We start from the raw sequence: 14905 nt of genomic DNA on the forward strand, positions 1-14905 counted from the left end.
AAGTTTAGGGCTATTGAATCCATATAATCAAAGTACTAATTAACCATAAGCTAGTGGCTAACTTTGTTTTTTGTTATATTATGTTGTTTACCTGAAATCCAAAGTTTATAATTCCTAACGTTGTATTCAATTCTCCTCCCCCATGCCACTTCCGTGTTTCTATATGTTATTTCAGCGAGCGGTCTCACCCCTCTGCTTACGTCAGCTCAATGTGCGTTCACAGACTCTATAGATCTTATGCGCATGCGCCACTTCCCCCACTGCCAGATAAATTGTTGAGATTGTAACAATTGATTCATTGAGCCTAAGAGTTCCGTCGATCGCAGGCAGAAAGATAATAAAGCAATCGCTACAGAACTTACACTGAGCATGCGCGACTCACGAACGAGCACGGGTGGAAGTAGGTTTAGTCCGACGCATGCGCTCAGTCATCGAGTGACGTCGGAATGGATGGTATAAACCCCTGAAGGGGAAACAGCGGATTGGTCTATAATATCGGTAGCGACTGTCAATCAAAGTTCCCAAAATGTCGGGCGGACAAAGATTGGTGTCGGAACAATAGTTCAACGTTAGAAAAATATGTAATTATGTGAAATATTACTCGAATGATGAATGAAACATGTTATTTTTTTTTTAAATAGTAAACATAGCGTTAAGTAATGTGCTCAACTTTACCTTACCTTTTAATATAACCGTGTTTTCTGTGCAAAACTGGGGAATGAGTAATAAAGGGATTATCTATCTTTTTAAACAATAAAATTTTTTGTGTTGACTGTACCTTTTAAATGCAAGGAGTGAACTAATAAGTAGTTACTAATATACCATAAAACACACACACACACACACACATATATATATATATATATATATATATATATATATATATATATATATATATAAAATCACAGTTTAATAAATATCAACACACTTTGTGTACAAGAAATATCATACCATGGATCCATAGTGCTTCAGATAGAATGAAAAACTTCCGTAAGTTACATGAAAAAATTATCTCTAATATCGGAAATGAATTTAGTATATTTTTTGTGCCCATGAGTGCTTTTCTTATATATAGTTTCTTTTTTTTTTAAAGAACCATTAAAAAAAATAATTCATAACTAACCATGTGTTTGATCAAAACTCTTTTTAAAAAAATGATCTAATTTATTTTTCAAAAAAATTCACCCTTTAAAGTCTACGGGGAATTTTGTAGATACATTATTTGATAAACCTTTCTAAAGGCTAGTGATCGGCTCCTATGTGTTCAAAGGGAAATGAAACCCCAATTTTTGCTATCATGATTCAGATAGAATTTTATACAGCTTTCTAATTTACTTCTATTATCAGAATTTGTTCGTTCTATTAGTATCTTTGGTTGAAAATCAGGGGCGTAAGCTCAGCAGCATGCACATGTCTAGGGAATTATATGGCAGCAGTTTTGCAGGAATGTTATCCATTTGCAAGATGACTACCTAGGTATCTCTTCAACAGGATATCATGGGGACAAAGCAAATTTGATAATAGAAATAAATTGGAAACTTATTAAAAATGTTATGTTCTGTCTGAATCACAAAAGACAATTTTGGAGTTTCATATCCCTTTAATAATAGTGTATTATTTTCTGAGGCAAAAGTACTCTTAGCATTAATATAGAAGAAAACTTATATTATCATATACATAAGTGCTCTGGATTCTGAGAACGTAATTTGCCTTACAAATAAATAGCTTTTGCATTTCTGTAGATGTTATCTATGACTAGTTCAACAATACAAACCAATTTAAAGGGACAATTCATACCAGAATTTTTGTTGTTTAAAAGATAGATAATCCCTTAATTACCCATTCCCCAGTTTTGCATAACCAACACAGTTATATTAATATACTTTTTACCTCCGTGATTACCCTGTATCTAAGCCTCTCCAGACTGCCCCCTTATCTCAGTTCTTTTGACAGACTTGCATTTTAGCCAATCAGTGCTCACTCCTCGGTAAATTCACGTGCATGAGCTCAATGCTATCTATATCAAACACATGAACTAACGCCCTCTAGTGGTGAAAAACTGCCAAAATGCATTTAGATTAGAGGCGGCCTTCAAGGTCTAAGAAATTAGCATATGAACCTACCTAGGTTTAGCTTTCAACTAACAAGAGCACAAAGCAAAATTGGTGATAAAAGTAAATTGGAAAGTTGTTTAAAATGACATGCCCTATTTGAATCACGGAAGATTTTTTTGGACTTGACTGTCCCTTTTAAAGAGAAACCAGAACTTGTATTAAAAGGACAGTAAAGTTAAAATTAAAGGGACACTGAACCCACATTTTTTTGTGTGATTCAGATAGAGCATGCAATTTTAAGCAACTTTCTAATTTACTTCTATTATTAATTTTCTTTCGTTCTCTTGCTATCTTTATTTGAAAAAGAATGCATCTAAGCTTTTTTTTGGGTTTAGAACTCTGGACAGCACTTTTTTTTTTGGTGGATAAATGTATCCACCAATTAGCAAGAACAACCCAGGTTATTCACCAAAAATGGGCCGGCATCTAAACTTACATTCTTGCATTTCAAATAAAGATACCAAGAGAATGAAGAAAAAATGATAATAGGAGTACATTAGAAAGTTGCTTAAAATTTCATGCTCTATCTGAATCACAAAAGAAAAAATGTGGGTTTAGTGTCCCTTTAAACTGTCGTGATTAAGGCAGAGCATGCAATTGGAAACAATTTTGCAATCTTCTTCTATTATCAAATTTACTTTGTTCTCTCATAATTTTAAGCAACTTCCTAATTTACTCCTATTTATCATTTTTTCTTCGTTCTCTTGGTATTTTTATTTGAAAAAACAGGAATGTAAGCTTACGAGCCGGCCCATTTTTGGTTCAGCACCCTAGAGAGGAGTAAATTAGAAAGTTGCTTAAAGTGAATGTAAATTTTGATACTAAAGTGCTCGGTTTTTAAAAATTCGATTAAAAACAGGGGCACTTTAATTCATCAAAATGTACCTTTAACTCGTGTTGTGAAAAAAAACTTACCTTTTAATCTTCACAGCAGCTCCAGCTTCCTCCACCCGTCGCAAAGCCTCTTCCTGGGTCTAAAATGAGGAACCTGGCTTCCTCCAATCACGGCGTTGAATCAGACACTGATTCCCCCGGGGCAGAAGCCGTGATTGGAGGATGAACTATCCATCATTTCTAACATCAGAAATGGCTTGTGAGACCGGAGGAAGCTGGAGCTGCTGTCAAGATTAAAAGGTAAGGTTTTTTTTTCACAACAGGAGTGAAATGTTAATTTTGATGAATTAAAATACCCCTGTTTTTAATCGAACTTTTAAAAACCGGGCACTTTAGCATCAAAATTTACATTCACTTTAAAATTGCATGCTCTATCTAAATCATGAAAGAAAAAAGTCCCTTTTTATATTAAAGTCCAACAATATCTTATGAATATGATCTGAAACCTATAATTAAGATTCAGAGTTACAAGTTATGAAGAAACATTATATGTCACAATATAACACTTCTTTGTTGTGTGAATAACTTGTTTAACCAGAGAGAAAAGGAATGAAGGGAGGATAACAAAAGGGAAAGGAAAAAGTGAACACTGATTTGTCCTCTATCTCTTTCCAAGTATTTCCTGCTTCACTTAACTTAACTAATCCTATAATTAGAGACACCATAAAACATATAATATGATAAATGTCTTGTTTGGGGACAAAGAGAGAGAGGTTGGTGCAGTGAAGTTAAATAAATAAAATATAATATAACTTAAAGTGATGATAAACTCTGGTTGTTCATTTTCTATAAATGTGATCATTTTCATATATAAAACCTTTACTTCAATTTTTGTTAACACTTGTCAATGTAAAAAAACTTACAAAAGACAATCTTAGAAGTCGCTCGGATGCGAGCCCCCTCCAGCCCCCCACGGTCGCACAATGACCAAGTTTCTGCATCCTCCAATCAGTAAGCCTGTCACGCATGCGCATTGTAGCGCAACTATTCCACCATGCTCTGTATATCATTAGTGTTTACAAATCAGCCAGGCTCCCATGTGTAGAGCGGGTGGGACCGCGAGGCAAGGAATAAAAGATTAGCAAACAAAATAAAAAGTAAGTTGTAAAAGCAAAAAAATCAGTTGTGGTTTAGCTATTGGAGGTAATAAGATTATATAAACCTATTATAATATTGTGTTTACCATTAATTTAATCTGTGAGAAGAAAAAAAAAAAAGGTAAAGGGAGGGGCAAATGAGGAAGAAAATCTAATTTAGGTATATTTCTGATTTGATCTATGATGGATTTAGCAAAATAAAAATAATAAACCATTTCTCCAGTATGACAATCCAACAACTGACTGTGATTCAGGGTCTTATCACTGGTTGGCAATGGGTCCTCCCCCACCGCATTGTCTCTAGGTTTTCCCAACATAAACAGTGAATGAATATATCTGTGTATGTATGTATACGTATGTGTGTATGTGTGTGTGTGTGTATATATATATATATATATATATATATATATATACATACATACATACATACTGTATATATACAGACAACTAACATGTTGAGGTATTTTACTGGGTAAAAAGTGAAATGGTCTCACTTGGGGATGAACAAACCCAGTAACTCCTGATTTCGAACATAAGAAAAAGATTCTGTGTGACGGAACCCGGCTACCCGGACTGGGTAGCTCCGCCAAAGGATCCTTCCAGCATCTGGAACCTGCCGCTATGTAGCGGAGAAGAGTGATTATAGCAGTTCCCACCCAAATTACTAGACAGACTAGCATTCAGGTGAAACAAGAAGTATATCTTTATTGGGAAAACACACAGTTTATATCCACAATCTCATCAAGATAAGCACTTCCAGGGTGTCGTTGGGAAGCCCTCTGTCCCCAGCTGCTACAGTCCAAAAAAACGACACGATCCATGGCTGGGGGCCGGAGCTATGGGTGATTAAACGTACACCGGGAAGGCCACTGGAGAGTGAGGGTTGTAGAGGGGGGTCCGGAACTCCTGGTTCCCAAGGAAGCTCCCCTCTGGCAATCACCCCACCTCTTGCTCTCCCCACTGGGTACCAATACCCAAAAGAGCAGATCTCTGGGACAAGGGGTCGCTGGAGTACCTGGGTTAAGGGACACTGAGAATGTGGGATGATGTGGCCGACCAGCAATTCCAGGGGCCCAGTCAGCCAGATAGGGATTAGGCGGTTGCTCTCAAAAGCCCAAATCCGCTTAGAAACAGGAGGGGGTGAGGTAGTAGGGGGGTGGAGGTTTAACCGCTGCAGCCCGGTAGCCGTGACAGCTCCCCCCTTCAGTTTGGCAGACCAGGCTAGATCCACACACGGGTCGGCTTGGGGCTGTCCGAGGAGCTATTCCATTTCAGTTTGCCGGGAAAGTCCATCAGTGTTTCCATTGCTCTTTCCCGGCCTGTACTGAATGTCAATGTTAAAGGGCTGCAGGGCTAAACTCCACCGCAGCAATCGTCCATTGTCCCCAGACACTCTGTTGAGCCATACTAGGGGGTTGTGATCCGTGAGGCGTCACCGGACTTGCTCTCTCTGTCTAGTCTCTAACCTCTCGTCTAGGGGTATGTCGGCTACTCCTTGGGGGGGGTCTCATTTTGCCCAGGGAGCTCCGGCATCGGAAGACTCTCAGATTCCTCCACAGCTGGACCACAGATAGCGGCTACATCCTGGGTCCTTTCTAGGTATGCCTTTAACATGTTCACATGAAAGCTCCGGCGGACTCGGTCATCTGATCATTTGCCTACCAGGTAGGTGGTGTCATTCCGCTGTTCCACCACCCGGTAGGGTCCCTGCCTGTAGGCCTGTAGCTTGTCTGTTTTGACAGGCTTTAGAGCTAGGACCTTCTGCCCTACTGTCAAGATCCGAATACAAGCATTTTGGTCGTACCATAGTTTCTGTTTTCTTTGAGCAACCTGAAGGTTCTCTTGCACCCTGTCTGCGAGGTCCTTCAGTCGGTCCCTAAGTTGGAGGAAGTACTCCACAATGGATGGTCCTTCCTCTTCTGTGGGCCCCTCCCAATGGGCTCTCACTAGGTGTAGGGGTCCCCTTATCTTCCGGCCATTCTCCGACCCTTTTCTCCTCTTTGAGATCCGGAACAGGAGCCCTCTCGCCCACTGGAAATGTTCCTCCCCAGGGCCCTGGGGGTCAGGACCTTCTCGGTCTCGGTAAAGGGCTAAGGTCGGGTCGCTCAAGGTCTCCTGGGCGAAGTCGGAGGGGGATGTCCAGGAGGGTTGGTCAGGGGGTAGGGTTGGAGTTGGAGCGGAACTTCAGGGCAAAGTAGTAGTCAGGGCATAAGGTTGGGGTAAGGTAGGGTTTGGGGCAGAATGTCTCACCTGGGTCCCCAGATCAGGTGCGATGGCTTGGCATCTGGCTTGCTGGCGGGTGGTAACTGCAGCAACATCCTGGGGTTTATCCCCCACAAAGGCAGAGGCAAATGAGGCAAGGTGGTAGAGGTCGTTTACCAGTAAGACCTCAGCAGGCAAGTGGCTCATGACCCCCACTTATATAGCATGGGGGCCGACACCCCAATCCAGGTGCACTGTGGGGATCCTCAGTATGGCACCCCCAGCCACCCTAACCGCAAGTATCCTCCCTGAATGCCCGGAGGCGGGGGCCAGGTGGGGTTGGACCATGGTGACTGGAGCACCAGTGTCCCTGGGCTGCCTACCCATTGACCCAGATGTCCTGTCGATGGTGTCGGCGGTTGTTGCCAGTTGCGGGGTACACTTCATGCAGAACCCTGACTTCTTCAGCCCAGCCGGTGTAGTTGGGGGGGGGGTCCTCGGTGTATAGGTAGTGGCATCCGTTCTGGGCACTCTCGTCTCATGTGGCCTGTCTATCCGCACTCGTAGCACCCCTGTGATGAGCTGGGCCCTGATGGGTGGACAGGCGCGGACGATTCTGGGGGTACCAAGTAGGTGCCGGAGGGCGTGCAGAGGTGGGAGCGGAGCGGGTCACCGGTCGGGGCTCAGGGGTGGTCTGGTGCCTGGCATCCAAGTATTGATCAGCCAGGATGGCCGCCTGGTCGGCTGTTGCAGGCCCCTTATCCTTGGTCAAGTCCCGGACCTCCGCCGGGAGTTGTTGTAAAAATATTCTAACAAAATGAGCTGGGTAGCCTCTTCCAGGGAAGTTACACGGCAGCCCGCAAACCAGGGGTCCAAGGACCGGGTGAACCGGTGGGTCCACTCAGTGAATGGCTGCCCCTCTTGTCTTTTTAGCCTTCGGAACTTCAGCTGATGAGTCTCCAGCGTGAGCCCATAGCGGGCAAGGAAGCGCTCTTTCATTCGGTCGTAGTTCTTCTTGTTCCCTAGAGGTACAGTGTGAAAAGCATCCAGGGCTCGACCGGACAGCTTCCCAAGCAAGATGATTACTCGGTGGGTAGAGGCGACACCCTGCAGCTCACACTGTGTCTTGAAAAGTTGGAGGTTGCTGTCAATCTCCTCACTGTCTTTGAAGGCTCGAAAAGCCTCGTGGGGTAGCTTTCTTGGCCGGGGAGGTGGTTCTAGGGGAGCCGGCACGGCTCCCCCCATTAATTTCTGCAGCTCAGCATGTGAATCCGGATGGCTTCTGTGACCATCTGTGCGATAATCTCTGCAGGTGGGTTAGTCCCATAGAGGGCCAGCCGCCACTGGATATCCCTCTGGAGGTTCGACATCGTAGTCTCTGGGGTTTAGGCCTCGCTGGGCTGTCCGCTGCTCTGGTTGCTACCGGCCTCACTACCTGGCTCTCTAGCCCGATCACCCTCCATCAGTTCCTTGATGATGGCCACTTTGACTTATGGCCAGCAGTTTTCCCCCGAGCTTCCAGCAGATCTTTGAATGTTTCCTTTTGGACTCCAAAGAAGTCTTCAGTTGGTGGTTTGGACGTTCCAGGTAGATGCAAGCATCCCACCGCTGCCAACCAATGTGACGGAACCCGGCTACCACGACTGGGTAGCTCTGCCAAAGGATCCTTCCAGCACCTGGGACCTCCTGCTACACCGGGAAGGCCACTGGGGAGTGGGGGTTGTAGAGGGGGTCCGTAAACCCAGGTACCCAAGGAAGCTCCCGTCCGGCAAGTACCCCACCTCTTGCCCTCCCCATGTGGTACCAATCCCCAAAAGAGTGTAGCTCTGGGACAATGGGCCACTAAAGCGACCTGGGGTAAGGGACACCAGGGATACAGGACGATGGGGCAGACCGGCAGTTCCAGGGGCCCGGCTAGGCGGTCAGGGACCAGCTCTTTCCTGACGATGTGTAAACCATAAAGTAAATCCAAGGTCTGGGAGATTGCGGTTGCTTTCAAAATCCCAAATCCGCTTAGAAACAGGAGGGTGTGAGGTAGAAGGGGGGTGGAGCTTTAACCCCTGCAGCCCGGTATCCGTAACACACTGTTTCACAGTTGTTGAATTTTAGGGCATTCTCAGCACATATGTGTGGGTGTACCAACCTTCCCACATCCCCTCCAACACAGTGGCGAATGTACTCTTGAAATTTGAAAGAGACGAAGTTGGGTCAAATGCCATTGAGTTAATAGTTTAAAAAAGAGTTCAAAATCTTTTATACAATGAATTGCCTGTTTTGTAAAGGTAATTTCCTTTGTCCAGGCTTCCATATGGGCTTCAAAGTGAAATGCTGTTTCCCATTTTCGAATATGAGGATTTAAAAAAAAAAAAATATAGGAGGAGGCATCACATCTCTGTAGCAGAGAGAGAGTATTCTCATAATTGGGTTACCAGTCATCCAACGTCTTTCCCAGTCCATCACCTGTTTAAGAGAAGAAGTAAGAAAACCCCAGAAGGTTAAAAAAACTTCTTAGTCTATAAAGTTCGAATCGAAGTAGGGGGAGTTGTCGTAAATGTAGTCTGGAATTGTGCTAGAGAGTAGATAGAGCCCTGAAGAAATAGGTCTCTAATTGTCTCTACACTAATCTCTGCCCACAAGTCAGGGTGTGAACCTTGAAGTGTCGCTAGGAGACCCTTAACATAATGTATTGGGGAAGGGTGTGGTCATACCCCTGGAAGGTGTCTAATCCTATCCCAGAATTTGAGATTGGAATTGATAATAACATTATCAGATATACCTGATTGCCTGGAGTGTTTATGAATCCATAACCGGTCTCAAAGTGATATATCAAGAGAAATGGAAGATTGCTCTAAAATCGACCACTTACTAACAGGAGTAGTATAGGCCCATGCTAAAATGTGTGCCAAACGAGAGGTTTCATGATATGCAGAGAAATTCTACATTGCTGCACCCCCTGCTAAAATAGGGTTATAAATCATTTTCATAGCAACTCTGGGGCGTTTCAGCCTCCTTGTAAATGCATTGCACAGAGATTGAAATTGCTTTTCAGGTACGAAAAGGCAAACATCGAAATTTGTGTAAAAGCAGGTGAAAGTTAGCAGAAATTATTGTATAAAGGTCATGAGAGAGGATCACCCCTAGGTGTTTGATTTTAGTTAAAGACCAGGTGAATTGATATTGACGTTATAATGTCAGAAATTAGATGCCTTATTTTTCAAATAAAGATAGCAAGATAACAAAGACATTTTTTTAATAGGAGTAAATTAGAAAGTTGCTTAAAATTGCATGCTCTATCTGAATCACAAAAGAAAAAAATTGGGTTCAGTGTCCCTTTAAGTTTATAGAAACTAATAGAACTAAATGTATTCAATAAAGAAAACTGCGCTGGAATAGAAGAAGACGGATTGGAAACAAAAACTGTCAGGTTGTCGGCAAATAATGCCACCTTTTGGATTGCATTGTGAAAATGAACTCCCTCGATTAATGGGGAGCTTCGGATAGCCTCAGCCAAAGGTTCCATCACCAGAGCAAAAAGTAGAGGGGATAAGGGGCATCCTGAATGGTGCCATGAGTGATTTGAAAAGGAGAAAAGGTCTTTCACAGCTAGACAGTGCTAGTTCATGTGTGTCATAAAGATAACATTGAGCTCACTCCTGTTGGATTATTTATGAGTCAGCACAGATTGGTCTGTCAAAAGAACTGGGATAAGGGGGCAGTCTGCAGAGGCTTAGATACAAGGTAATCACAGAGGTAAAAATTATATTAATATAACAGTATTGGTTATGCAAAACTGGGGAATAGGTAATAAAGGGATATGCTTTTGTTTTCAGACAAATGTACATTTGTAGCGAAAATCAGATTTTCGTTTTTGTAAACTAAAATAAATATCCGAATAAATGCACCAATGAAGTTTAAAGAAAAAGAAAAAATATAAAAATTAATTTAAATGTTTAACGAAAACTGAATAATGCACAAAACAAATATTAGTGGAAATTAATTTCCTCAAATATTTGGAACAAAAATTTTGTACAAAATGAATTCCCCACCCCCCCTGCACATCTCTATTATCTATCTTTTTAAGCAGTAAAATAGACTGTAATTTTAAGAACAGCCTATACATTTCACAGAACAGATTGTGGTGGCTACACTGAGTATACTAATGTACTAAAATCATAATGTAAGGTGAGATGAGGTAGGGATATCTTGTAGTGATCAGCAGGACGTCACACCTAGGCAGTTGCCTACATTGCATAGGTAGAAATCTGTATCTTAATATATATAAAAGTAAAATTTACATCATTCAACAACCTGCATGTAGCGGGGTACTATCATTAATTAATATTATTTAAAAAAATTTCCCCTTAAAATTCTAATTCTATTTTTTAAATAAAGTTGCAAGGTTTGAATTGTTAAAGAAAAGGTTGCAAAAGAGCTTTCATAGAAGGGCACTAACTAAACATATTGCGGAGACAATTAATTGAAAATAGAAGAAATCAGGACTATAGCAAGAATGTTCTGCAAGTGTAGAAAAAATCAGGACTATAGCAAGAATGTTCTGCAAGTATAAGTGATCTACTGCTAGGATGGGCTGAAGTGCATAAGATCATTATTTTTTTATTTATTTTTTATACTACGCTGGTTTTGTGATACAGTTTGTACTTTCTTTGGCCTTTGGACTTTTTGCTTTTTAAATTACTCGAATCCTAAAGCTTAAGTAGCAAATTTTTTTTTTTTTTTTTATCTGTCATCCATTTTATGTAGAGAGTTATGATGTAATATACATGTTTTTTAGATAAGGCTTTGCTTTTGGACCTTTAAGTCCTACTTGGCAGTTATTTTTTTTTTTTTTTGTTTATTTATTTGTTTGTGTCGAAATTTAGGTCATCCATGGAATTATTTGCAAGTAATTGTTTATACCTCTCAGGTCCACCCCTAGCATGAGATCTCAGAGTAAATCATTCCAGCTATAGTTGAGCTGGGGACATCATCAATATAACCATATTCATTTTCTTTCATTGAATTGTTTTAAAGGGACATTAAACACTCAATAAATCATTGCTTTAATGATATATTAAGGGTAAAGATTAGCCTGAGAATAATTTGCACATGCATTTTTAAAAATTATATTAGTTGATTAAATATTGTAACTTAAGTTACCTTTTCTGCTGAGACCAATTATGAATGGTTATAAATGGCTTACTAGAGTATGCAGCCAATGACTGTGTGGAATATAGCTGTGTCTGCACTTCCATGTTTAACATAAATTGGAAAGCCCACAATATTCAGAATTAAATTAAAGGAAAAGAGAACAAAATAAATAATGAAAGTATATAGCACAGTTGTTTTACTACATGTAATTAAACAAGTTATATTACTATCTTGAGGGGTTTAATGTCTCTTTAAGTATCAATGTACATTATTTTTTGTTATCTTTTTTTTAGCTTTATATTGTGTGTATATTAATTTTGTATTTTTCTTATGCAGATATGGGTGATAACAGTACTTGCGTGGAGGTAAAGTGGTCACAAATTCCATATCATATCACAATATTTGCATTTTAAAATTACTACATTATAATTGCCAACCTAATAGAAAGTTCAGTTCTAAATACCCAAGATTTTTAAGTTGTACTAATATCTACCTTATGATAGCAAATTGAGTTAAATAGCTTTTCCAAACTGAAGTGTCTGGGAATGTGGGCAAACTATCTATGGTAAGCCTTGTTTATTTCACACTTTACTACTTGTTTTCTATATTGTGCACCATCTAGTACTCACCGTTTCCTTATCTATCTATCTATGTCATAAATGCCTGGACCAGGAAGCTCAAGGGCGGAGTTTATTTAGTTCAGGGGTGTGGTTTGAGCTGTCCAGGTTAGGAGTTTGAGCATTACTGTGCTGTGTTAAGACAGTCACATGTTTTTCTTAGGGGGGAGAAAATTAGAAAGGAGGGTAAGTGGGATAGACCTTCAAATTCAGGACAGTCTTGCGAATTGTTGGACAGTTGGAAGTTCTGGGATAAAACAAAGTACACAAGTTTAGTATTTTAGTGTCATTTAAGTTTTAGCCTCATTACACCAGCATTGTTATCTTACAATATCATTCTGTTTGTGTTTTTAGCAGAGCCTTTCTACGGGCGTAGATTTACAAACAAGAGTCCTCCAGTTTGTGGAGGAACAACTACACACAACAATGGTAAGACTTGATTTAAACGATACAGTCATTTTTTTCTTACAGTTTCTATATAGTCACTTTCTCTGTTTTAGGGTCATTGTTGTTGAAGTTAAAAAAGTTATTCCTTAATTTTCTTAAAAAAACAAACAAAACCAAAAAAACGAGAAAGGAAAGAAAAAAAAAGAAAAAGGAAACAAAACAAAGTTATACAAAAGAAACAAACATTTGTCTGGTATAATAAGAAAATAAAAGCCAGATTTTGCCTATTATAAATATTAGCTTTCAAGTGGGTGCAGTAAAAAAAAATCATCTTGCATTTTATCATGTTGGACAGTGATGATCTGCTGACGGCCTTCTGCCCTTCTTTTTGTGGCCCCAAGAATGTGTGCTATTGTTTTTCTGGCACTAGCAAAAATCATATCTAAAGAGGTTTGCTTTGGGGGCTATTGGTGGGTTAACAAGCAAGGTGACAATAGCTCAAAAGTGCCCTCTGGAGGTAAGAATAGCAGACAGAGGTTACCCTGCAACTTTATCTAAATCTGCATACACAAAAAGAGAGAAACGCTCATCTCTGGAGCGAACAATATCAAAATAGCTTGTTCTATGGCTAGTTACCACCTCAGAAGCAGCCTCTTTTTCCACAACATGTGCCTTTCACAGAGAAGAACTTTCCTGTAGTATATCGGTCTGATCCTGACTACACAGTACAGCCTTGAAATACCTCTCTGAACAAGAGACATGGCAAATCCCAGACGTATGTTTCGGGCTAGTGTGGGCCTCATTAGTGAGGTTCAGCCATATCCCTTCTAGGCACATTGGGCAACGGGTCCACGTCTAGTTTCCCGCCATCACCCTTAGGGAGATTTCCTCAAGGGTTATAATTTGCACACACAAAAAGAGAGAAGCGCTCAACCAAGCCCCACACTAGGTCGGAACGTACATCTGCGATTTTGCCAAAGAGGGATTGCCTGGTATTTCCGGACTGGACTTTACTGATTAACAAGGACCAGACTGATGTACTACAAGAAAGTTCTTCTCTGTGAAAGACACATATTGAGAAAAAAGAGGCTACTCCTTGGGTGGTAACTAGCCAAAAAACAAGCTATTATGCTATTGTTCGTTCCTAGGTTGAGCACTTTTCTCTTTTTGTATATACATTGCTAAATCTGACCTGTACCACTGGGCATTTTTAGGAAATATGTCATTAGTTGTGTGTTTCATAGCTATAAATGTATATGTGGACCACAAGGCTTTGAAAATATTGTATAATAAAGTAGGTGATAAAAAATATTAATGTGCGCCTCCCTGGAAACCTAAGGGCCGCTGAAGCATATGATTTACTTAGGATTCTTGGTGAGCCAGAAAGGGAAAAGGCTAAAAAGTAATACAGATTAGCACATTAATTATATATATATATATATAATGCTTCCAATAAAAACTTTATAAAATGGACAACATGAATAAAAAAAAAATGAATGCGCCCTGCTCTGGTTAAAAGCACTGCACTCAGCGGGTATAATTCTTTAAATCATTTTAACAATTGATAGACATGAGCATTCGTCTATTTCAGGATGATACTAAGGTCGAAGATGTTGGCCGCAAGCTGCATTCGGCAATTTTCTGAGCCACCTTTTTTTTGCAGAATTGCAGAATGTGGCTTGTGGCCACCATCTTTGGTATTCGTATCATCCCAAAATAGACGAATGCCCATGTGTTAACGATTTGATATATTTCAACAGTAGACAGTAGTGAGGTAAAACAATAAAAGGTGAAAAAAGTAGAGCGGTAAATACTTACATATACATATATATATATCAAATTATTTTTATTAAAAAAAAGATGATATATAAATCTCTATACCTATATATGTTGCGGGTAAAGTAAAAAATTGGGTAATCCCTAGCATTTCTCGGGTAAACCTGACATTACCCAAGCGGCTGTGGATAAAGCCCGATGTAACATAATAAATCTTCTCAGAGTGTGGAGTCACTGCATCAAACATATATACCATTCACTGTATATTCCCCCATCTTCACTATCTTTTTTGCCTCCACCTAGTGGTTTCAGGGGGGCAAAGCCCCCCCTTCTAAACCTCATTCCCCAAGGTTCACTTGGGGTGTATGCCAGAGGATTGGTGGGGTGCCCCCCCTTCAACACCGAGGCAGAGGCAAAAAAAATAGTGTAAATGGGGGAATTACATCGGGCTTTACCCATAGCCGTTTGGGTAATGTCAGGTTTACCCTGGTAATCCTAGGATTACACGGATTTCTGACTTTACCCACAACATATATAAATATAAAATCTCTCAGATCTGCTTATACTAAATTGGGATACTGCAAATAATATAATCATTTGGTGGGGTGAAAAAGGGAATCATTTCTCTAGAAAAATATTCATGTGTTTTTTTTCATAATCTGTATCTTGC

At 40.4% G+C, this 14905-nt stretch overlaps 1 protein-coding gene across 9 annotated transcripts in view; it reads left to right on the top strand.

Moving 5' to 3' along the window:
* PNPLA7 (patatin like phospholipase domain containing 7) overlaps nt 1-14905 on the top strand; it is a 503274-nt gene that overhangs the window by 116481 nt on the left and 371888 nt on the right. For 6 of the 9 annotated variants that reach the window (XM_053695647.1, XM_053695646.1, XM_053695653.1 and 3 more), the window contains 2 exons: nt 11792-11820; nt 12427-12501. In XM_053695647.1, the coding sequence (XP_053551622.1) occupies nt 11794-11820; nt 12427-12501 (102 nt within the window). In that variant the 5' untranslated portion in view covers nt 11792-11793. The remainder of the gene's footprint in view (nt 1-11791; nt 11821-12426; nt 12502-14905) is intronic. The other 3 variants (XM_053695651.1, XM_053695652.1, XM_053695654.1) reach the window with 2 other exon arrangements.

Source organism: Bombina bombina, chromosome 12 (genome assembly GCF_027579735.1).
Source record: "Bombina bombina isolate aBomBom1 chromosome 12, aBomBom1.pri, whole genome shotgun sequence".
Taxonomy (NCBI): domain Eukaryota; kingdom Metazoa; phylum Chordata; class Amphibia; order Anura; family Bombinatoridae; genus Bombina; species Bombina bombina.